The sequence below is a fragment of the Antennarius striatus genome, chromosome 10 (genome assembly GCF_040054535.1).
Source record: "Antennarius striatus isolate MH-2024 chromosome 10, ASM4005453v1, whole genome shotgun sequence".
In the NCBI taxonomy this organism is placed as follows: domain Eukaryota; kingdom Metazoa; phylum Chordata; class Actinopteri; order Lophiiformes; family Antennariidae; genus Antennarius; species Antennarius striatus.
Window position 1 is genome coordinate 20,826,682 of NC_090785.1, and position 23,983 is coordinate 20,850,664.

Sequence of the window (23,983 nt, forward strand, 5' to 3'; positions counted from 1 at the left end):
TGGCGCCACAGTGTGGTTGTCCAGCTCCTGTCCTCTATTATTCCACGTTGTTCCACCTGTTCATGTCCTCTACTAGTTTTCCCCCGCCATCGTCGCTTATGCTTGCTCTGGAGGGCATTGTTGGCTTTCTATCTGTAAAGCACTTTGAAATGTCTTAGATATGATTTAGCACTATATAAATAAAAGTTGATTGATTGATTGATTGATTGATTGATTGATTGATTGATTGATTGATTGATTGATTGATTGATTGATTGATTGATTGATATTAGTCCACGGTGCCCTACCAGTAGAGTTAAGTTCTTAAGCCCTAGTCCAAGCCCGACCCATGCTCAAAATGTCAACAATTACGGTCGGGTCGGACTCAGGCTTATCTTTCGCTAACTTTTTAAATAAATATGTATTTATATATTATGTTTCTCAAACGATATACGGAAAGGAATACCTTTATAAAATGAATTATTTGGGTAAAACAGTAGGCGCTGTATGGTAATTAAAATAAATGTTAAATAGGCTGCTACATTTTTCCAACGAAATGAAGCATGAACTACCACACCTGATCAAACAGATCTTACCTCTACCTACCAGTTTATGTCCTCTAATAATAATAACAAATAATAATAACCATTTCTTTAATTGTCCCTCTTGGGGAAATTATTTTATTGTCCTACCAGTTCTCTTCTGTCCTACACACAGGTAATATGTTCATGGATCACATGTATAATTTCCGCATCCTTTCAGACTCATGACAATAATTCTATTAAATCTTAATTATTATTTTCCTATCCCGAGTTACTCTCCTGATGGTTTTCCTGTGTTTGAAACCTTACATCAAGTGTATTATAAATGCTTGGTGTTCTTACTGTTACGTTTGTTGTTCCATCACATTATCCATCCATTTGCTCAGGTACATCACTCCATCCCTGCCATTACCCCTAAAACAAACATGCACAGCTTGACCTTTCACCTTCCTTTGTTTGGAATCCTTCCCATTCCTCCTGAGCTCATCTCAGTTTTGTAAACTGAGTCACTGTTTGTATGGATCCCTATAGCAATCCCAACATGTTGAAAATTCGCCCGGAGTTTCCCCCGCCTCACGCCATAAGCCAACTGGGATAGGCTCCAGCTCCCCGTGACCCGCGACAGCAGATAAAGCGGTGAAAATGGATGGATATTATCCACTGTATAATTTCTTAAAATTAAAAAGAAAACAACATGTATAAACCCAGATACAGCCATTGATTTTAAGGTGAGCTTTTTTTCTATAATGTATAAAGCATTTTAACTTTAATAATTACTTTTTGAGACACCATTGTTACATTTGTTAGTTCTGATAGTGATGATTTTTTATTCACTTAATTTTTGTATTTCTCTTATTTTACATGGTGCCATCGGTTCCAATGCTTTTATCTCTGTTTTCGCCCCTGCGATGTAAAGGAGAGGAATGAAGGTTAGCCGCAGTAAGACAGAGTACATGTGTGTGAATGAGAGGGACCCAAGTGGAAGAGTGAGGTTACAGGGAGAAGAGATCAAGAAGGTGGAGGATTTTAAATACTTAGGGTCAACAGTCCAGAGCAATGGAGAGTGTGGAAAAGAGGTGAAGAAGCGTGTACAGGCAGGATGGAACAGGTGGAGGAAAGTGTCAGGTGTGATGTGTGATAGAAGAGTTTCAGCTAAAATGAAAGGAAAAGTGTACAAAACTGTGGTGAGACCAGCGATGTTGTTTGGTCTAGAGACAGTGTCACTGAGGAAAAGACAGGAGACAGAGCTGGAGGTAGCAGAGATGAAGATGCTGAGGTTCTCTTTGGGAGTGACCAGGAAGGATAGGATCAGGAATGAGTACATCAGGGGGACAGCACATGTTAGAGGTTCTGGAGATAAAGTCAGAGAGGCCAGACTGAGATGGTTTGGACATGTCCAGAGGAGAGATAGTGAATATATTGGTAGAAGGATGCTGAGTTTTGAACTGCCAGGCAGGAGGCCTAGAGGAAGACCAAAGAGGAGGTCTATGGATGTAATGAGGGAAGACATGAAGGTAGTTGGTGTGAGAGAAGAGGATTCAAAGGACAGGGCTAGATGGAGGAAATTGATTCGCTGTGGCGACCCCTGAAGGGAAAAGCCGAAGGGAAAAGAAGAAGAAGAGGAGGTGTCCAGCCAGTGTCCCTTCTGTCCCCTTCGTGAGACAGTCTTTCATGCTTTCAGTGAGTGTGGGAGACTTGCAGTGCTCTTCACTCTTCTAACGAATGTTTTTAATTTGTTCAGTGAAAATTTTAGTATCAGGAAATTCATCTACAATAAATTGAATCAGAGAACGTGGCAGCTTTTCAAATGTTATTTCTGGAGAGGCAAAACTCGCAATTTATGTGATCAGGAAGAGGAGAACTGAAAACAATACTGTTCAAGAAGCAGCTACTGTTTTCTGCTGTAACATCAGATGTCGCTTAAAACTAGAATTTGGTTTCTATAAAATGACAAAAGACCTGAATAACTTTAGGAACATCTGGTGTTACAAAAATGTCCTATGCACTTTAGTTGATGACCACCTCACTTTTGCAAACTTCCTGTTATAATGCACTAATTTTTATGTTGTATTTCCTTTTGTTTATTGGTGTTTAGTGTTTTTGAGTGTTTAGTGTTTTTGAAGTTTCATCTAATCTAATGAAAAATTGTCAAATGTTTGAATGTGATTAAAGTGTATATTAAAGTATAAGTATAAGTTACAGTGTAAGTTTTGAAAAAAACGCATACTGTACTGTACTGTATTTTTCAAGGAAGCCTTTTTATTGTGAAAAATCTAAGCGGAAGTAACTTCCACCTCCTTCCACAGATAGCCAACTTGCTACCGTCGCTAGTTGGTTCATACTTCACCTACAGCTAACAGATAGACCGTGTTTTTACTTTTACTTTTACTTTTATTTTGACACATTGCTGGCTCGCTGGGATGTTGCTCAGACGAAGCCAGGCGGCCCAAAACTAAAAGTTACCGTCGTTTGTTTCTAGTTGAATCCACAGCCTCGCCCACCTAGCTGCTAGCAGCTAGGTGAGCCAGCCTAGCTAGCTGTCCTTCTCCGTTGACTTCAGGTGATGCATCTGAGGTATGTCGTTGTTTCCTATCTCTATGAGATTATTATTGCAAGTTAGTGAGAATGCCGGCAGGCTAGCAGACAAATCCAACGTCGGCTTTCCGTCATATATTTACGCTGCTACTCAAACACAAGGGATCACCCGCTTCGTGAATTTATAGTAGATTTCATGTAACCGTGATGATCTGCTGTTTAACAAACAAACATGGGGTGAAGTGATCGATCTCTTTTGGGCAGGAACTACTAATTCGTGGCCCTTCGCAGCTGAACTCTGCTAGCTAGCGCTAGCCTTCATGTCATGTGACCTGTGAGTTGATCATATTCTTGAAGCCTCTGTCTGTTCATGCTTGGAGAAACATGACAAGAAGGTTAATTGTAGTCCATTCAAATCTGAAAATGTTCACGTTTGGTTTTTCTCATCAGTTTTTGCTTATTTATTAAACGTTAGACCTAAACCTTGCAGGATTAGGGTGCCAGTCAATGTTTCCTCTATTTTTTCATGTGGGCATACACACAAGCTTCCTGAGCAAACTGAGGACCACTGTGAGCAACAGCAGACGTGCACGCTGTGGCCACACATCAGTATCACACTTTATCAATATCTTTGATCAGAGCAAGTTACATGGTTACAGTAGCAATTTTCATTAGTTTACTTTTAATATAAGTGATATGCCCCACTTCAAACGAAAAAGACAAAAATCTTGTTCTTCATGAGATATGTTATATGTGAGGGTCCCTGCTTTGGCCTCAGTAAGGTCTAGTTGTGGCCTGGCTTACGGTCCTGTTGTCTAAGACATGATACATATACAACTTTCAGATAGAACGTTTTGTTCACATTAAGACATTCATATTTTGCACAATGACGTGTGCTGTTGTTTGTGATACAGTGTAAATGCCTTTAACTCTGTAAAAAATCTTATTTCTCCTTTTTATTAGCATATCTACCACCCAAAATTATTTAGTAGTAACAGCATTTAATGTTTAATATCCATAAATAAAAAATCTTAATAAATGTCATTAGAATATGCACAAATCTGACTTAAATTTTACCTTATTTTTCACATGGTTGTACACTTTGTCCAGGATCATGGCTTCGGCTTCTTCTTGCTTTGAACTTTTTCAAAAAGAAACAAGAACCTTTGCTTTGATCTTCAGTCTTGCTCACACTGGCCTTCTCCCTCGTCTTTCTATCTTGTCCAGTTCCTGAGTGTACAAAAGTTAAAATTTGACCTTGACCTAGTTTTCTCAAGGTCAAGCTCATCATCTCATTTTCATCCCCTTTGCGACCCTAGTAATGTGCGTTTTGTTTCATCTTTCTATCTGCAACGGTTGTGAAGATATTTGTTGGACTCATCTACAGATGGACGGACAAACGGATGAACACACAAACGCTGACAATTACAATACATCACTGCTTTGAAGCGGGATGTGAAAAATCTCACCCAGTTTCACAGCTTGTTCTTCTATTTGCATATACTACGACAGCCATTCCATCTTTAAAAAATGCATTTCTTTTTTACTTTGGCTTGGTGAGTGGATATGTTTCTGCCCGTTCATTTCCGGTCGTTAACTAGCTAACCTGCATGGCGCGTATAGCAGGGTGCACATGCAGGACCGTCAGTGCTATGATTGACTGCGTAGCGCAAGTGAACCTTACAGTATTATTGGCTGGACACCTGTCACTCACTGAGTTACGATGCAAAATTGTATAGAAAACAATAGTATTGGTCTAATTGATTAGTTTACATGTAATATTAGATGTTACTCTATTTAATACTGTGACATCCCCGGTTTCCTGTAATGTGGGCAAGGATGACAACCACAGACTTCTTTTGGCAAGCTTAATTTCTGCGTCCAGCCTTAACAAGTAACAATCCAGAACTTCTCTCAAGTCCCGCTCTGTAGTGATTTCCACTTTGTTTTGGTGCTTCGATATGCGCCCCGGACTCTGTAGGCATTTTTTCTGAACCACTGGTTCAAAGCCTGCTTCAAACGTGGAAAACTATGTGACTGATGACGTTTGAAACACTCAAGTGCTTTGAAACACGAAAAGCTTCTTTCACCAGGTGACACATTGGCGCTTCATTCACCAGGTGAACCTGTTTAGTGATTCGAATCAATTGACGGGGATTGGAAACCCCGGCCGGTCCCAGATGTGTTAAAATGGATGAAACAGCAGGTGCACTGCTTATCGTGTCAGTACCATCTGGATTGATTAGATTAGCGTTCAGATTGCTGATGATTTGTATATATGTCAGTCAGTCATTTTCATATTACCACCGCTACATCCGCCGCAGCGGGTCACGGGGAGCTGGAGCCTATCCCAGTGGCATAGGGCGTGAGGCGGGGGACACTCCGGGCACGATGCCAGTGCACCGCGGAGCCACACACAAAGACATACAACCACTCACACACACACACTCACTCCTACGGGCAATTTGGGACCGGCCAATCAACCTGAAGTGCATGCTTTTGGAGGTGGGAGGAAGCCGGAGAACCCAGAGAGAACCCACGCAGACACGGGGAGAGCATGCAAACTCCGCACAGAGCGGGACTCGAACCCGGGTCCGCCATGTTGTGAGGCGACAGCGCTAACCACTGCGCCATAGACATGCATGAACGTGTAATCTATATCTCTTATTGCTTTATTACATCCCGCTTCAAAGCGGTGATGTAATTGTCAGTGTTCGTCCGTTCATTAGTCCACCAAATATCTTCACAACTGTTGCAGATAGGAAGATGAAACAAAAAGCAGATTACTCGGGCGGCAAAGGGGACGAAAATGGGATGATTACCTTGACCTTGAGAAAACCAGGTCAAGGTCAAATTTCAACTTTTGTACACTGAGGAACCGTATAAGATACAAGACTAGGGGGAAGGCCAGTGTGAGTAAGACCATAGATCAAAGCCAGTGCTATTATCTACCTATGCACTAGCTTTGACCTACAGGTCAAAGCTATGCACTTGTCAGGTACTACTTTCTAGGCACCCAGACCTAAGTTGCAGGATGTTGCAGTCTCTGACTGCCATGTTGAACCGTGCAAGGATCAATAAATAAATAAATAAACCAACTTCCTGTAATATATGGCTATGATATAACAGGCAAGGATTAACACATTCAATTAAATTATATTTGGTTTTATTCAGAAAATGTATTCAATACAGGAAACGTCAAAGCGCTGTTTTCTGGGGCTATTGACCGTTGTGTGACTGCAGTAACAACACACAGGATATCACAATAAGTTTATATCAAATTTTATTTTATTGCGCAGCATAGATTTTTTTGTGCGCTCAGACTGTGTGAACAGTGTGCAATTGGGCAAGCATGCAGTTTAGAGGGAACACTGGTGCTAGTGTGTGTGTGATGAGCGTTTATATGTTTGCACGTGTTCTGATGTTGCTGTCTTTTGTAGGTCTGTCCACAGCTGAACGATCATGACAGCAGGTTCACAGTGGGAGCTGCCTCCGGAGCTGTGTTGTCGGCCCATGGCTTTTGTGGCTTTAACTGGACTGGATGTGGTCTTTAACGCCGTGCACCGAGCTATTTGGGACGCGTTCTGTGCCAACCGCAGAGCTGACAGAGTCCCTATATCTTTCAAAGTACTTCCAGGAGACCATGAGTACCCCAAATGTCGTACTAAAGTGAGCAATGGCTTCCTCCTTAATCATCATTGATGATTCAATGATTGATGATGATTCACCATCATCATTGTGAATTTCCCAGTTTGGTATTATTAAAGTATATCTTATCTAATCACAAAGCAAAGGAAATGCGATATCCAGTCAACCCAACACATTAAGATGTAAAATGTGTGTTTCTTAAAAGTTATTCTCTCTGGATCTGTCTAGCGAACATCCTATGAGTGGTACATCCCCAAAGGCATCTTGAAGACCGGCTGGATGAATAAACATCTGAACCTGGTGCCAGCTCTGGTTGTTCTATTCTATGAACTGGATTGGGACGATCCACAGTGGAAAGAGAAACAGTCTGAATGTGCAACTAAAGTGGAGATCGTCAGGTAGGCTTTTAGAACGGAGCTGATCAGCTAGATCCTCACTGACTGCAGCATGAAATGTGAGTGGTTCTGCCAGCACATTTCCACCTGTGTTTGTCTTTAGTCTGGTCCAACATTGCTCTGATTACATATAGAAATGTTGAGTCATCAACGTAGCACAGGAACCTGCTGCTTGTTTTGTTTCTACAAGCCTTGTGTTAGTTGTGTATTGTGTTAGTTACAACACAGCTATTAGTTTCTGATAACCGTCATGTTGTCTTCAGAACCAGTCTCCAGAGCAGGAACACTAAGGTGGCTGTGGTTCTGATCCAGAAGAAAACTCCTCTACCTCCAGGTCTGTTCCACTGTGTCATACCCAGCTGTGGGAGTTTAACTTTGTGGCTATAAAATAAACTTGAAGGGGTTCTATTATGAAAAACATATTTTTTCAGGTCTCTACATATATGTAGTGGTCCTCCCCAAACCTGCCTACTCCTAGAATCTGGAAAAAAAACAATTCCTGCATCAATAAATATATGAATAAATGAAAAATCCACAGAGAAAACCCTCCGATTCATAACAGCACCGTACATGACGTAACTACTGGCTCAGAGCTACACACTGAAAGTTCCTCACAAGCTGTTGAAGTCAACTAGCATTTGGCTAACCAGTCAGCGGTCCTTTAGTCGTGTGTGTGTGTGTGTGTGTGTGTGTGTGTGTGTGTGTGTGTGTGTGTGTGTGTGTCCACTTAAGGTGGATCCTCAGTGTCATAGCGAACATACAGTATAGTTTCAGAGGAGATGAAGACGCTACTAAATCAGAACTGTTGTCTGGTTTTTGATGAATAAAAGCAGTTTTGGCTCTTCTAAATGATCTGAGACCTGCGTGTATGCAAAGTGACTACATTGCTCATGAACAAACAGCCTCAGCCTTTACAGCGTAATACATATTCACTGTCACCAGTCAAGGGTTACGTTCAACTGACCAAAACCCTACATGTGAAATAATCTAGGCAAAATTCAAGAGGGTGAATTTATCACTTATTCCCAGCCTTGTGAGACAAAGGCTGATTATGCGCACACACACACACGCACACACACATACACACAAGGAAAATTTAAGAATGAAAAACTAAAGGAAATCTTAATAAATAGATAAGAGAATAAAAATATATACACAGGTATGTACAGTTTATCGTGTCCTAGCTTCCACTAGTCGTTCTCCTCACTGTGACGTAGGTTTAGTGATCAGAAATAAAGTAGGGACAGTGTCCAACAGTCAGCAGTTAAATATACTTTACGAATACAAGAAAACACCTCCACGTTTGGTCTTACCTCTCGGGTAACATCCTATGTTTCATTAGACTGCATTAACTTGGCTCACTGGTGTTGTTAGCCAGCAATCTTTCATTGTCTGTGACAATTGTCGGGAAACACTGCTTCAGTTACCTCCTGTCTGTAATCATCCCATGTCGTCTACACTGATTTTTGTCCCATTTGCAAATACTGTGTTTTTCTCCACAAGTCTTACACGATGTTCACTGGCCAGTCTCGGTTCGATCAGCTATCGATGTTTACACAATGATCCACGAGTCACGTTCAGCTGACGAAGAAAGTAGCTCAAGGCTTAGTACAGGGTAAAAAAAGTAATTTCATGTTAAACAAGAGTGCAAGTGTGTGTGTCTGTGTGTGTGGATGTGTGTGCACGCATGTGGGTGTGGGTGCTCGCTCAGTGCAAAGCTCACCACCATAGCAGAGGACTAAACACTTAAATAATAGTTAATAGTAATCCTATTGAAGAGCACACTACAGTACAGTAGACATGAAGGCGCCACTGCTTACCTACAGGAGCAGATGTGCAATTACACTTCATTGTGTTCCACCAAAGAAAAAGGCAGTAGTTTCACACACATGTCTGCGACGATGTTGTGGCTGCAGGAGAAGACATGGTGGCATCTGAGAGAGCTGCAACTCTTTGTAACGCCTGTGATCTGTCTGGAAAGAGTCTGTTTGTTCTGCCCCACACAGACCACCTGGTGGGCTACATCATCAGGTAGGACCCAAGATGGATGTATACACACAACCTAGTACTACTACTACTGATGACAGTTAAAATCAACTTGAATATTTATAACATCGTAATCCTTCTACTACAGTTCACTTTACTGTACAGCAAATAAAGAATATTCACTATGTTTCATATAAACATAAAATCTGTAAAATCATTGAGAATACACAAAGAAATCGGAATTGAAACAGCTGATCAATAATCATGTATTTGACAGGTCTTAGCCTGTTATGTCCCTGTCATTTGGTGTTCATGCTGTGAAATGTGGACATCCTGTGTGTTATTGTACAGGTTGGAAAATGCTTTCTATGAACATGCTCAGACATATTACTACACTGAGATCCGTCGAGTCAAATCACATAAAGAGTTCCTCAATAAAACAACACATCAGGTAGGAGGACACACTGCACTGTGGGGAAACGTGTAGAAGCTGACTGCTGGTAGCTCAAGCTCCCGTGTCCGTGCTGCTTGTGTTCCCAGCTGCTGTTTGTCAGGCACCAGTTCAAAATCGCCTTCTTCAGTGAGCTGAAACAGGACACGCAAAACGCCCTCAAGTCAGTGGGACCCACGCCTTCATTACTGACAACAGACTTTATTCACATATTGTTGACTATTCTGAAATTCATAAAGATTGAAAAGAGTGATGGTGTGGTTTGAACATGCAGACAGCCAGGCTTCATACTGAATGAAGGTTTATGTCTGTAGATACTACAGGACTGCTTACGGCCTCATTCATGAGCTCAGAGCACATGAGACCAACATGCTGGAGATCAAAACCATGGCTGGATTTATCAACTATAAGGTATGTCTGTGTGAATGTTCTATCAGATTTTCATGGATGTTTCCATGAATGAGACAAGAAGTCAGGACTGTGCTTGTCACGCACAGATCCTCAAAGGTCAGTGAAATATTAGTAGGAGTTCTGTACAAGCAGCAGTTTAGACCCAGCTTGGAATGTCTCGGGACAGAAAAAACGTATATATGTTAGGCCAATTGACAGTTCCCTTTGGTACTTCAGACGTGTTAGTCTTTTTTTTTGTCTGTATGTACTCTCATAGTTTTTTATGAGATCAATGCTTGTTTTAGTCTTGCAGCAAAATCTTTTTATATATATTTTATTGCATGCATCGAGTTTTTTCTCAATTTCTGTCTGCATTTGTTGTTTTTGGGTTTTTTTTGAATGAGGTGTGTATTATTTTACCCCTGATTACAGCCTTCCCAGTTTCATCAAGTAAGGAAGGAGAGGAATCAAGAAATTCATTCTATTTTAAAAATTCTGCCCATTCTTGCCTTATTATTCAATCAAATTCTGGATCTTAAAGCAGAGAAAAGTTGAAGCGCCAAGTCTGTGGAGGTTTATGGTAATTAACTGTTTGTAAGCTGAGTGATATGGTTGCATGGTCACTAATAATAATTGGATGAATTCTAATAGAAGTTTTATGTGCGATAGAATTATTTGTGAGGAAAAAGTCACTTCTTGAGGATGATTGATGTACCGCAGAGAAGAAAGTGTGTTCCTTTTTTGTTGGGTTTTTAAGTCTCCAAATGTTGTCTAATCCAAAATCTGATGTTTCAGACGTGTTAGTCTGATGCAGGCATGTCCACAGGCCTTTGGAACCAAACACTGTTCTGTCTGCATTCTGTCTACATTATAGACTGAATTAATTATCCACGCTGTTCCGGTGTTGTTAGTAGTTTGTACTTTGAGTACCACAGAAACATTTACAACAGCAGCAAACACTTTCTCCTTTTACTTCAAGTGGAAAAATGGCAACCGTTCACCTTGTGAGTTGAAGTTTCACATAAAACAACAGTACTGATGGATTAGTGTTTCCGAGGTATTCTGTCTCTGGGTAGCTTGACCGGCGTCTTTTTAGACGACAGTATATTAATCAACAGGAAACTACCTTTAGGCTTCTGTGTGACTTTTATTTAAAACGTCAATCTCGCTTCCTGTCCAACCTTTCTAGCTGTCAGCTGTGATTTGAGCCATTTTGAATGTGCCTCCAGTTACTTACCATGAACCTCATTCTGGAACTTGCTCTCTCTTCAGATCTGCCGTCTGTGTTTCCAGCACAACACTCCTCTGGATGCCATAGCGCAGTTCAGGAAGCACATCGACCTGTGTAAGAAGAAGGTGGGCTGTGCAGAACTAGCCTTCGAACATGCAGCTTGGATGTCTAAACAGTAAGACACTGTCTTTGAGTCTGTGTACACTGCCTGGTGATGAAGGCATGTCTGTTCCACCTGCTGGTAATCATTACACCTTGATTAACAGCTGACCTGTGTGAAATCAAGTTTTTGGGGGCAGCAGGAGCTCAGTCCATTATCAGTCTTGGACTGGGGACCAGAGGTTGCAGGTTCAAGACCCAGGTGGGCCGAAACATTTTGGAGTGTGAGCTGGCAGTGGGAGGTGTCAGGTCACCTCCTGAGCACTGTTGAGGTGCTCTTGAGCAAGGCACCCCTCCCTACAACCTGCTCATTTGGGGTGCTCCAAAGAAAGAGCTGCCCATCACTCTGCCTCCCAGTGTATACTGTATATCGCATGACTACAGGCCCCTTGTGTGTGTGTGGTTGTTTCACACACACACACACACACACACACACACACACACACACACACACACATGCCTCAATATACTAACAAAATAACACCATGAGTGAAAAATAACAATTTCCTACAGGATTAATGAAGTGCATTTCTTTCTTTGTTTCTTTCTAAAGTAAATTAAGATGAGGATAGTCAAGATTGATGGACTTGTGTGTACATACTGCTGCTGTGTAACGCCAGAGTGACTCCGTAACCCACCAGTTCCTTTCCACTCCCAAACAGGTTCCAGTCATTTGGTGAGCTCTTTGATGAGGCCATCAAGTTGGGCCTGACTGCCATACAGACCCAGAACCCGGGGTTCTACTACCAGCAAGCTGCCTGTTACAGCCAGGACAGGAAGCTGCAGGCGCAGCAGCTTTGCCAGGTGATAATCCCACAGCTGGTCCACTGGTGGATTGATCTTCCACCCCTCAAGTGGTCTGGGGGTAACCATGGAATCTTGTTTATTAAAGACATCACTCTGATGCACTGAAGGGTTCAGATCAGAAAAAACTAATTAAATACAACAAACCCCATCCACTTCTGGCGAAGCCCCGCCCTTTGTGATGTAAATAGAGATTACAGTAATCCTTCGTTTATCTGCACTTCAAGATGTACGGTTTAACTACATTGCTGATTTTTAGCGGGTAGTCACGTGATACCATGCGCGCTTGCTATTGCCAGACAGCATTTGTTTGTGGGCTGCGTTCCGAGACTCACGGAACGCAGCGCACATCCGTGTATTAAAGAAGAGTGTGGGAAATGGTAATACAGATATAAAGTGGTTTAAACGTTTATGAACCTTCCCCACATTGATGTTTACAGATATAAGGTGGTTAACATCAGTGTGGGGAAGGTTCATAAACGTTTAAATTAGCGTAGTTAATAAAATAAATAGTTTGTTGCTATATCGTGGAATTTTTTTTTCATGGGAACGCAATAATCGTGAATAACGAGGGATTACTGTATTGATAGATAGATAGATACTTTAATAATCCCAGAGGAAATTGCACATATCCACTGCTCAGCCAAACACCAGGAAAAAACAAACAAAACAGGACATACCACAAGACATACACTACACTAACAGACACATGTAGCATTAACAGGACATATACTAAACTATAACTAAAACATAAACAGTATGAAATTAAAATATAAACAGTATAAAATTAAATCCATTTAACCGCTTGCTGACCTCGCCACCCCCCCCCCCACTCCTCCTGAGAGAGTCACTGTACCCCCTGATGGCACGGGGCACGAAGGAGGACCTCAGCCTCTGTGGAGGCGTTATGTGACAGCAGTCTGTCGCTGAAGATGCTCCTCTGCTGGGAGAAGGTGGTGTGGAGGGGGTGGCTGGTGTTGTTCATGATGGCCCTGAATTTAGACATGGTCCTGCTCCCTAGAACTGTCTCCAGAGTCCAGGCTCAGCCACTGAGCCCGCTCTGCGGATGAGTCTGTTAAGACGGTCCATATCTCTTTTCCTGGCCCCACTACCCCAACACACAATGGCGAATGACAGCACACTGTAGACTACGGACTATGGGCTTGTACTGTATTGGTAACAGGTAATGGGGACTTTGTGAATGCTTGCTCTACAAAGGATGCCTTGAGTTCTGGTAAAAGTTCAGCTTTTTTTGTAGAGCAAACAGCAGCTTTCTACTAACTGCTAGAAAGTGGTGATGGACTCATCACGTGACTTTCCCTTCACCTCTTTAAAGCTCATTTATTCAGGCTTAGCTCCCACTCATTTGCACTTTCACATACATTTACTTATTTACATGCCATCTATACTGATAACACTGAGTGTGGCACCGGGGAATCTTTAAGGCATTGTAGTCAATTCAGGCACGACACGACAAATGTGTACCGACAAAATACAGAGAAACGGAGAAAAACCACTCAAATTAAGAAGCTTGCATTTACTTTTAAGTGTTGCTGGGTTGTTCTAGGCGGAAGCTGCTCATCCCTCTTCTGAACCAGTGGACAATCAGACTGGAGGGCTGGACTTCTATGGACAGAGGCCCTGGAGACAAGGACACCAGAGTGAGTTCCCAGACTGATTCCGTGTTCAGGAGGTATTTTACTGACCAAACGTGTCCCCTGACTTGTTGTTACAGCCTGAACTCTGTCCTGTTTCTAGGTATTGATCCTCCAGATGCAGAGAAGGAGAGGACAGGGATTCTGGCCCTGCAGATCAAAGAGAGAGATGTTCCACATTCTGTGAGGAGGCATACGTTCATATAGCACGCATGTTCCGTTAGCCGTTACCCAACATAGTGTTTCACTTCATTTAGGTTGATTTGATACAGACAGGTGCTTAACAAACAGAAGGCATTTTAAAAGGGGTTGTATTATGGAAAAACATGTTTTTACAGGTCTCTACATATACAGACCAAATCCTAGAATCTGGAAAACAATACAGCCTGTAGATAACTGGAATCTTTTGGATTCATGGCTGCACATACTCAAAAACGATCGGATCCATAAAGCGCCTTGTGTGACGTCACACGCGGTGCGTAATTGACCTATCCTGAGTCATATTTGATTGTCCACCCGGATATGGGCATGTTCATCCCAGAGGGGGAATTCGATCAGGCTACGGTAGCGATATATGGTCACGACATAGCTCAGAGCTACACATTGAAAGTTCCTCAAAAACTGTTGGAATCAACCAGCATTTGGCTAACTAGTTATCCCAACTCCAGTCATGTTCGTATGAGTGCGCGCGCATGTGTGTGTGTGTGTGTGTGTGTGTGTGTGTGTGTTTGGTTCGTGATCAGGCTACAGTACCAGTGTGTGATGATAACCTGGATAAGAACTACACCCTGAAAGTTCCTCACAAGCTGTTGAAGTCAGCTAGCATTTAGCTAACTAGTTAGCGAGGCTTTGGTCGTGTGTGTGTGTGTATGTCCACCTGTTGAATGAAAGCAGCTTTATCTCTTCTAAGTGATTGGAGAGCTGTGTGTATACAGTATACACACACACACAAGAGCACACAAGATAAAAACTTGGTCTACCCGTAAAATCCCATGTTTCATTAGTTTGTGTTAGCTTAGCCCCTGTGTTATCCACGATCTCTCATTGTCCATGACGATTGTAGGAAAACAACTTTAATTATCTCACCGACCAGTCTCATCATGTTTACACGAGCGACGAGTCTTTGTTCAGCAGATTGAGAAACCAGCTCCACGCTTAGCGTTGAAAAATCAACCGTTATCATGAAAAACAAGAGTGCAAAACACGAGAAGTATTAGAGTGAAATACATAGCAGCGAAGTTACTGATAGTTAAAAAAGTTCCAGACTATGGCAATCTATCGATCTGTAATGTGTGCGCACGTTAACAAAACACATGTGAACGCGAGGGGGAGGGAGATGTTAATAGAGGCAGCTCAGAGGGGGAGTTGGGTGGCGACAGAGCTCGCAGGCGTGCCCATTAACACCGAGCTTTTCAGAACGGAAGTGATTTTAACCATATTGAAAGATTCAGGACCGTCAGGATCTGTCAGATAAGATTGGAATCTTCTATGTGACTGGGTCACTGGGACCAGCAGAAAACCCAAACTAAAGAGTCCAGTTGTTCTGTTGTCTCAGGATAAACAGACTTTGTCTCATTTTTATTTGGCTTGTCTGGAACAGCGTGACAGGATTCACCAGAGACATGGCTGACTGCGTAGATGTCAACCCATCTCCATCAGCTTAATACTATGCACAAGCTGTAGAGGCAGGGGTTCCTGGGAAATCAGTATGAAATAACTTCCTGTTTTGTTTAACAGTTACTGAAGCAAACGAAGCAAACCCATTAAACAGGAATCTACTGTAGTTGACATCAAACTGTTGTTCTGCGTAGTAAAGCTCTCTGTCGGATCCAACAAGATGTTTGATGTCTCCACCTTCACATGAAGCCTTCCATCAAACACACCCCACAGGGTGTTGCCCCTCCAGCTCCTGCCAGCTTTTGTTGTGCTGCTTTCTGAACACGCTTTTTGCTATGTGTGTCCCCCTAGGAGCTGATAATAGCACTTCTCAGTAATGCTGTTGCCCAGTTCAAGAAGTACAAGTGTCCTCGAATGAAGAGCCACCTAAGTGAGTAGCGTTGTTCTTGAGTACATTCAGCTGATCTCCAGTGGATCCCACAGCAACAGGAGTCCCGTCACCTTCCTGCTGTCACTACGTTTAGTTCCACTTCTTTCGATCATGGAGCCGTCATTTGAGTGAAGACGCTCCAACCTCCCAACACCCTGCAGAGGAAGTTCCCTTGTGTTTCTGGTCATACCTCAAAGCTGGTGACTTGAGGTGAATGTCAGCATGTAAACGAACCAGTTCAGCTTTGTTTCTGGACTCCACATGGATCACAACAGACCAGGACAGGGTCTGGACAGCAACCCAATCCGCTCCAACAGGAAGTGAAGACTTCTGTCTTCTGATGCTTTGAACACATCCTGACAGCCATTTCCTGCTCTGTTAGTTCATGAACACCAGTCCGCCAAACTCAACCCTTACTGGTGTACTGATGGCATGACACCAACCAGGTGCCTGAACGCATCATTTAGAATCTAAATTGTGGGGTTGCTGACTGCTAGCTCACGTACCAGCAGTACGTGGAGCTAAGCAGGAAAATGACAGTGTTAAGTAGAGGCTGCCAGCGACGCTGTGTGCTACCTGGGGTCAGATGTATCTCTACCACACCGTCATTGGCTCTAAGAAGAAATGACAGGTTTCAGTTTTGAAAATTTTTTGTCACTGCACAAGGGTACACTGAAGTGTCAGGATCACACCGCCTTCCAGATACACATCAGACCCTCATCCCGTTTCCCACACTAATGCAGATCTTTAAACTGGTCACGCTCACCTCTCTTCTTCTTCTGTCTTCATCATAGTGGTGCAGATGGGAGAGGAGTACTACCACGCTAAAGATTACACCAAAGCTCTGAAGTAAGTCCAAGCGCATGCAGGCTTGAAATGGAGTCTTACAGCCATAACATTCTCAGATCATCATTTAACAGGGAAGCTACGATGCTACAGTACGGGTGAGGCACATATCAGTGAGTAATCGTGGAGCATAAGACGGATTCATCTCCTCTGATTTTATCACTGAAAATACACAGAAACGCTCACCTCTCCAAAATTCACAGAAAAGAAAACACAAGCTTGTTCCATGTCATCACTCTTTACTAAGAAAAACCAAGAACAGTAATCCCTCGCTTGTTTGCGCATCAAGATGTGCGGCTTTGTCTACATCGCAGATTTGTAGCAGGTTGTTATGTGATACCATACGTGCATGCTATTGGCTGACAGCATCCGTGTGTGCGCTGCATTCTGAGACTCACGGAACGCAGCTCACTTTCGTGAAACACAAGTGCCTTAAGCAGTCTAAGAGTGTGGGAAAAGGTAATACAGATATAAGGTGGTTTAATGTCAGTATGGGGAGGGTTCATAAACGTTTAAATTACCGTATATAAAAAATAGCCGCTATATTGCGGAATTTCATTTTTCAAGGGTGGTCCTGGAACGCATTAACCGCGAGTAACGAGGGATTACTATAGTTCATCCGTCCTGGAAATCAGTGCCAGAAAACAGGTATAACCACGACTCAAACTAACAGGAGTGATTGGCCTCTAGGAAGAAGAGGAAACTAACCCTTCTTATCAGAACACAAACTCATCTGTCCTGTGAGGAAGATCAGGACACAGTCCAGACCTCCAGTAACGGTTCCACATTTAGAAGTAAGAAGTAATTCACAGCATAGTTTATTTCTGATCAGAGTTGAGCCAAAGACTCCTGAACGCTGTTGGTCCAACCCAAGAAAACAACAAAGGAAACAACATTGTCTAGATAGTCTTCATCCAACAAATGGACAACAGACAAGTTCTTCTACAGACATCTTTAACTATAGAGCACCACATCTGTCCAGTCCTTGAAACAACCCATAAACCACAGAGCAGAGCACACAAGTTTGATGTCTGAGCCTCATGTAACGGACTTACCAATCAGAGCCAGCAGTCGCCCATCCATTCTCCTGACAAAGGAAGCCGTGATGATGGTTGCTCCTCTTCATCATGAGCGATAACACTGTCGTGTGTGTGTGTGTGTGTGTGTGTGTGTGTGGTGGTCAGGCTGCTGGACTACGTGATGTGCGACTACCGCACCGAGCGATGGGGGGGGCTGCTGACGGCCATACTGACCACGGCACTGCGCTGTGCCTTCCTGATGGCCAGCGTCAAAGACTACATCATCTACTGCATGGAGCTGCTGGGCAGAGGTACACCACAAGGTCCACAGGTTGAGCTTTGTTCTCAGCGATTAGAAGAAGCGGCCAGATATTCATTGACTGTCATTCAGCTGCAGCCACAGGGCGAGGATGCTTTAAAGGATGATTTAAAGGATGCTTTAAAGGATGCTTAGATAATTCATCACTTTGTCTTCTAGCCTCAACCTTGAAAGAGGAGCAGAAGTCCAGGATTGAACGGAACTTCATCAGAGTCCTGACGGTCAGTTGAAGGAGGCCACCACATTGAGCTGACCTCCAGCTGACCCAGGTCCTACTTCCTCCCTGTGTTTTCAGAACGAGGTCCCTGACCCCGAGCCTGAGTGTGATGCATCCTCCATCGCCGCTGCCCGCTCGCTCTGGAGTGACCGCATGGCGCTGGCTGGATCCAACGAGCTGACTGTGGAAGTTCAGGATTACATTCCATTCAGTCAGTAAACACACTCATCACATGATTCTCGTCCCGGTTTCTGTCATGTGATCTTCTTCCTGTTAGCTTAGCCTGAAGCTGACAACCCTGACCCTACCTGAAGTCAAGGACGAATAAAAATGCAACAGCTTAACTCTAAAAATGTTTTATTGGTTGGTTGGAAGATCCTGATCCTAGAACTGCTGAAGCTCAGGTGTTGATCAGTGACACACCGTGTGTTGTTTGCTCCCCAGTAACACGTCACATAAGTAATAGATGGGAAGAACAGATGACTCAGCAGACAGGAAGTCATTTCTATGAAGACAGCATGTTCTAAAGTCACATGGATGATAAAGCTTAAGGCTCATGTAACTGACTTGAAATAAGACCCCCTGGTGCCCGTGTGACTGTTTCAGTCCAGTGTAAGGCCCGGTTCCAGTCCCCCAGCTTCCACGTGGACCAGCCCATCCAGCTGCAGGTGTTCCTTCGAGCTGATACTCCTCATCCACTGTCGTTTAGCAAGCTGGCAGTCAGCCTCAGCAACCAGGTGACGCACAAACACACAAGGGGGCAGATGATCAAGTCTGACCCCAGACGACGACGATGATGAAGAGCTGCCTTTCAGGTGACCTGTGTGTGTGTGTGTGTGTGTGCGTGCAGGAGTACAACCAGTGGTGTGTGTTGGAGTCCTCAGCTCTAGATGACATGAACCTTTTACCTGGGAAACCTAAATGCTTCACTTTCAGCTTCGTCGCACAGACCGAAGACGTTGGCAAGAAGATTGAGGTGAGGAGTGTGAGGGAGTGTGAAGAGTGTGTGACAGTTGCCATGAGTGACGTTGTGTTTCTGGGTGTGTGTGTGTGCTACTGTAGATGACGAGCATTGAGGTAATGCTGGGCAGCGACTCTGGCCGCTGTGTGTTTGTGAGCTGGAGGGGCGCGGGTGGAGACGCAGTCTCTACCCATGAGGCCTTGCAGGCCAGCAGATCGTCACGGCGATGGGCTCGGAGCATGGAGGCGTGTCAGGAGCTGGACTGGGACATGTTGACCATGCAGCACAGTACCATGTAAGGCTTCGCTCACCCACACACACACCACCATCCTGATGTAATGGAGGGAGGCTCCGCCCTCTGTCCACGTTTCACAGACGCTCCGTTTGTCCGCGCGTCACAGACACACATGAAGCTCTGACCCGGGTTCTGTGGCTCTGCCGTTCAGGATCATCTCCAGAGTCCCACAGATCTCGGTCCAGCTGAGCCACCATCCCCCGGCGCTCATCAACGAGATGTACTGCATCCGCCTGATTGTCCAATCACAGGAGCCGTGCACAGCCAAGGACGTCAAGCTGACAGCGGGCCTCAAACCTGGTACGTGGGTCGTGCTCACGGGGTTTATGTCGCTTCAGAGCTTCAATGAGCTTCAATGGTTTCTTTGGTGCCAGTAGTTATACGGTTTGTGTTGTGATTGGTTCGTCCAGGCCAGGACGCCAACCTGGGCATGACGACATACGTGACCCTCGATGGCTCAAAGGTGTGTGACGACAGCCCTCCGGCTCTGCTGACGGACGTACCTGTAGGAGATCTGAACCCAGGAGAAATGGTAGGAAGACAGACCTGCAGCTGGAGAACTTCCTGCAGGTGCAGGCGAACACGTAATGTTGACTCCCTGACACATGTGGGGTGGAGTCTCCCCAGCGTCCGGCTCTGACCCCCCCACCTGTCCTTGTGCAGTTGCAGAGGTGTGTGTATGTGAAGTCTGTGTCCACTGGAGCGAGGGTCTTCCTGCTGCACGTGTCCTACAGCGTGGACACGGCTGTGGAGGGACGGCAGGTGGTCTGTCGCTGCCACAAGGTGAGCAGGTTCTTGTCCCCCAGCAGCCCCCCCGGCGCCGCTTCGCTGGTCCCTCACCTGGGTTCTCCTTTCTGTTGTCTTCCAGGATGAGACAGTTACCATAGAGACTGTGGTCCCGTTTGAGGTGTCTACAAAGTTTGTGTCCACCAAGGTGTGTGTGCTGGGGGCGGGTGTCACGTCAGGGACACACCGTCTCTCCTGCAGCAGGAAATGACCTCACCGTACAGGAAGTGGTTTTGATTTCTTGTCCTGTGTGTCAGTTTGAGCCGATGGACCGGGTGGCGGTGGACATCCCCTTCCTGCTGATGGCAGACGTCCTGTCCACGTCCCCCTGGCCCCTGCAGCTGGAGGCGTCCTCCCTGCAGTTGCTCAGTGTGACCAGCAGCTCGCCCCCCCTTAAGTCGCAGCTGCAGGGAGGTGTGTGGCCGCCTCACGGCTCCAGAGGTCATCCAGCCCATGACCATAGTGTAACCCTGTGTGTGTGTCCAGTTGTTCTGCAGACAGGCGAGTGTGCCAGCGAGTGTTTCTGTCTCCAGTGCCCCCCCCCACTGACCAGCAGCAGCAGCGTGGCCACAGGACACTACTTGATATCATGGAGGAGGTGTGTAAGCTCCCGGGGGACGTAGGGTCACACCCTGGGGGGTGGTGGTCGTAGGGCCGCTCCCAGGTGGGTAGTAGGGTCGCTCCCGGGGGGAGGTGGGGTCGCTCTCTTTAGGGTTGTGAGTATGCTCTGGGGGAGATGGTTGTAGGGTCACTCTTGGGGGAGTGTGGGGTCGCTCCCGGATAAAGTAATGTTGTCTAAGTGATTAACAGTACAATAATCCCTCCCTTATTTGCGCTTGGCACATGGCAGATTTTTAGTAGGTGGTCACGTGATACCGTGTGCGCATGCTATTGGCTGACAGCATCCGTGTGGCTGTCAGCTCTGCGTTCTGAGACTCACGAAAAACAGCACACTTCCGTGTATTAAAGGAACACTTTTCTTTCACTCAAAATTGTTTTAAACAGTCTATTAGAGTATGGGCAAAGGTAATACAGATATAAGGTGGTTTAATATCGGTATGGCAGGGACACGCAGTGTGGCAACGAGCAGTTGACTCCCCTCAGATACCAATCGATCAAAACCAGATTTAATTGATAAAAGAAGATGAAAGTCGTAGCCTTAATAGCGGCTTCGAACTTCAGATCAGGAAATAACCCGCCCTGTTCAAACTGACTGGGACACTCCTAATGCATTTAACCAGTTTTTAATGTCATGCTGCTAATTTAAAATGAAAATGCGCCACTCTGTTTGACTCGTAGAACTGACTTCATAAACGTTTAAGTTACCTAAAATAAATACTCAGTTGCTTTGTAGCGGAATTTTGTTTTTTGCGGGTTGTCCAGGAACGCATTACCTGCGAGTAACAAGGGATTACTGAATTAGAAAAATAGTGAATATATTGGTAGAAGGATGCTGAATGAAGATTCTCTTTTTGACGCACAGGAAGTCGGACAGTGAAGACGCTCCTCTGATCCAAACTACTGTCACGCTACCGGACATCATCCTGGAGGACGTCCCACTGTACATCCACGCTGGTGAGACACACATACCTCACACACACACACACACACACACACACACTGACGTTCCTGGTTGATCCCTGTGGTTGTATGTGTGATGGAGGTGGTTGATGAAGGGTTGTTGGCTCCGTGCCGGTGGGGGAGTGTTTCACACGTGTCTTTTTGCTTCCAGACGTGCCGTCGTTCGGGCGGGTCAGAGAGTCTCTGTCGGTCCGGTACCACATGGAGAACCGGACCGCTCTGGTGCAGGAGGTGGAGATGGCCGTGGAACCGTCCGATGCCTTCATGTTCTCTGGACTCAAGCAGGTACGGGTGTGAATCTGTGTGTGAGCACTGACAGCTATCTGTGTCTGGTTTCTGAACCGCCGGGTTCTCTCTCCCCCCTCTCTTTCTGTGTCTGTCTCTGTGTGTGTGTGCGTGTTTGTGTGTGTGTGTGTGTGTGTGTGTGTGTGTCAGGTGCGTGTGCGTATCCTGCCAGGCTGCGACCACCACATGCTCTATAACTTCTACCCGCTGACGGCGGGTTACCAGACGCTCCCCCAGCTCAGCATCAGCCTGCCGCGCTGCCCCCCCACCAACACACACACACTGAGACGCTTTCTCCCCCAGCGCATCTTTGTCAAGGTACTTCACATGACCCACTCCTCTTCGTCAGTATGTGTCACATGACCCCCCCCTCCTCCTCAGTGTGAACAAGGTTCCAAAGCGTCTCCTCTCTGTCCTCAGCCTCAGGGTCGACAGCTGGATGACGCCTCCATTGCTGCAGCCTGACAACGACACAATGTTCACACACACTGAACACACACACACGGAGGGTGTTGTCAATGTGGACCGCCCGAGGGAACCAGTAGAACACAGGACCACCGTTGGTTTGCACTGAATGGACCCCCCCGTCGAAGGACATTTGTGACGTAAAAATGGGCGTGGTAAAGTTTTAATGAAGTGAAGGGCCATCAACGACTCGTGTTCCACGTGCTGTGTGTGGTTTGTCTTCACAAGTTCATGTTAGAGAGTTTAAAGATTTTCCTGTCTTTACTCGTCTAATAATAAATTAAAAACATAAAATCTGAATTTTTCTTTCTTCATATAGTTATAAATTGCGTTTGTAATTGAAAAGAAAAGCAGGCTGTGTGTGGTCTGATAAGTCATCTAAAAAACACTTTATCACGTTTTGAATTTGATTTAAATTCTCGGTCATGCTTACAAGTGTATTTATACTAGTTAGCTTTACTGATTGGAACCAGGGCTGAAACTTCAGCTTCAGTTGTGTTGTCTTTGCTTTGTTTAGTTTTGAACAGACTGTTTAAAGAGAGGTGGTGCTCATTGGAGGGTGTTCCCCATCAGCTCAGCCTGAGCAGGATGAAACCAGTGAGTGAACTCGGTGCAAAAAATCCATCAGATCGTCTCAACAGTTTAACCAGCAAGGGTCCGACGTGTAGACCGTCTCAGTCCCACAGCAATAGATCTGCATGGAGACCACCAAAGAGAAGATGGTCAGAGCAGGCCTGAGGACCTCTGGTCCATCACATCTCAGTTGACTCGGTTCACTAGTGACAACTCAGGTTTCAGGTTCTAAAGCTGTTGAGAACACGACCACTTTTCAAACGTGCCCTGAGAACGCAGAGAAAAACTCTTGACATGATGACGTTATTCAGCTTCTCTTTCCCTCACTGACAAGAGGCAGGGTCAAAGAAAAAAACCTTTCATTTAGTTTTTGACAGCACATCTACTTAAGTTTGTCTTTGATTATTACTAACTTATTTGAAATTTTTTTCATTCATATTTGATTCCTTTTGATCCGTGAGATTTTGGTCCAATACAAAACGATGAACACATCTGTGGGGTGGCAGTGGCCCAAAGGTAGAGCAGGTCATCCAATGATCACAAAATTGGCGGTTCGATTCCTGCTCTCGCGCAGCCACCTCAGAGTATGAGCTGACAGTGGGAGGTGTCAGCTCACCCCCCTTGAGCAAGGCGCCGTCCCCCTTTATAATTTGCTCATTAGGGCGCACCACAGACTGCCTGCCACTCTACACCCCCCCCCCGTGTGTGTGTTACAGGCCTGTACACACTATATGCATGTGAAAAACTAAGTGTCCTAGAGTGTGCTAATAATTTCCCTAGGGGTATTAATAAAGTATAATTTTATCTAAAAGAA

At 44.8% G+C, this 23,983-nt stretch overlaps 1 protein-coding gene across 1 annotated transcript; it reads left to right on the top strand.

The window, feature by feature from the left end:
- The first annotated feature begins 2,820 nt into the window (after positions 1-2,820).
- trappc11 (trafficking protein particle complex subunit 11) lies at positions 2,821-23,983 on the top strand. Its single transcript, XM_068325145.1, has 30 exons — positions 2,821-3,095; positions 6,497-6,725; positions 6,933-7,102; positions 7,363-7,433; positions 9,016-9,130; positions 9,437-9,536; positions 9,626-9,699; positions 9,851-9,947; positions 11,199-11,332; positions 11,979-12,120; positions 13,688-13,781; positions 13,879-13,958; positions 15,744-15,822; positions 16,617-16,671; positions 17,853-17,998; positions 18,166-18,227; positions 18,302-18,434; positions 18,830-18,960; positions 19,074-19,199; positions 19,286-19,479; positions 19,631-19,779; positions 19,890-20,011; positions 20,143-20,262; positions 20,348-20,413; positions 20,523-20,679; positions 20,752-20,863; positions 21,749-21,840; positions 21,998-22,131; positions 22,282-22,449; positions 22,552-23,983. Exons 2-30 carry the CDS (start codon positions 6,519-6,521, stop codon positions 22,594-22,596), a joined length of 3,375 nt encoding a protein of 1,124 aa, XP_068181246.1. The 5' UTR covers positions 2,821-3,095; positions 6,497-6,518; the 3' UTR covers positions 22,597-23,983.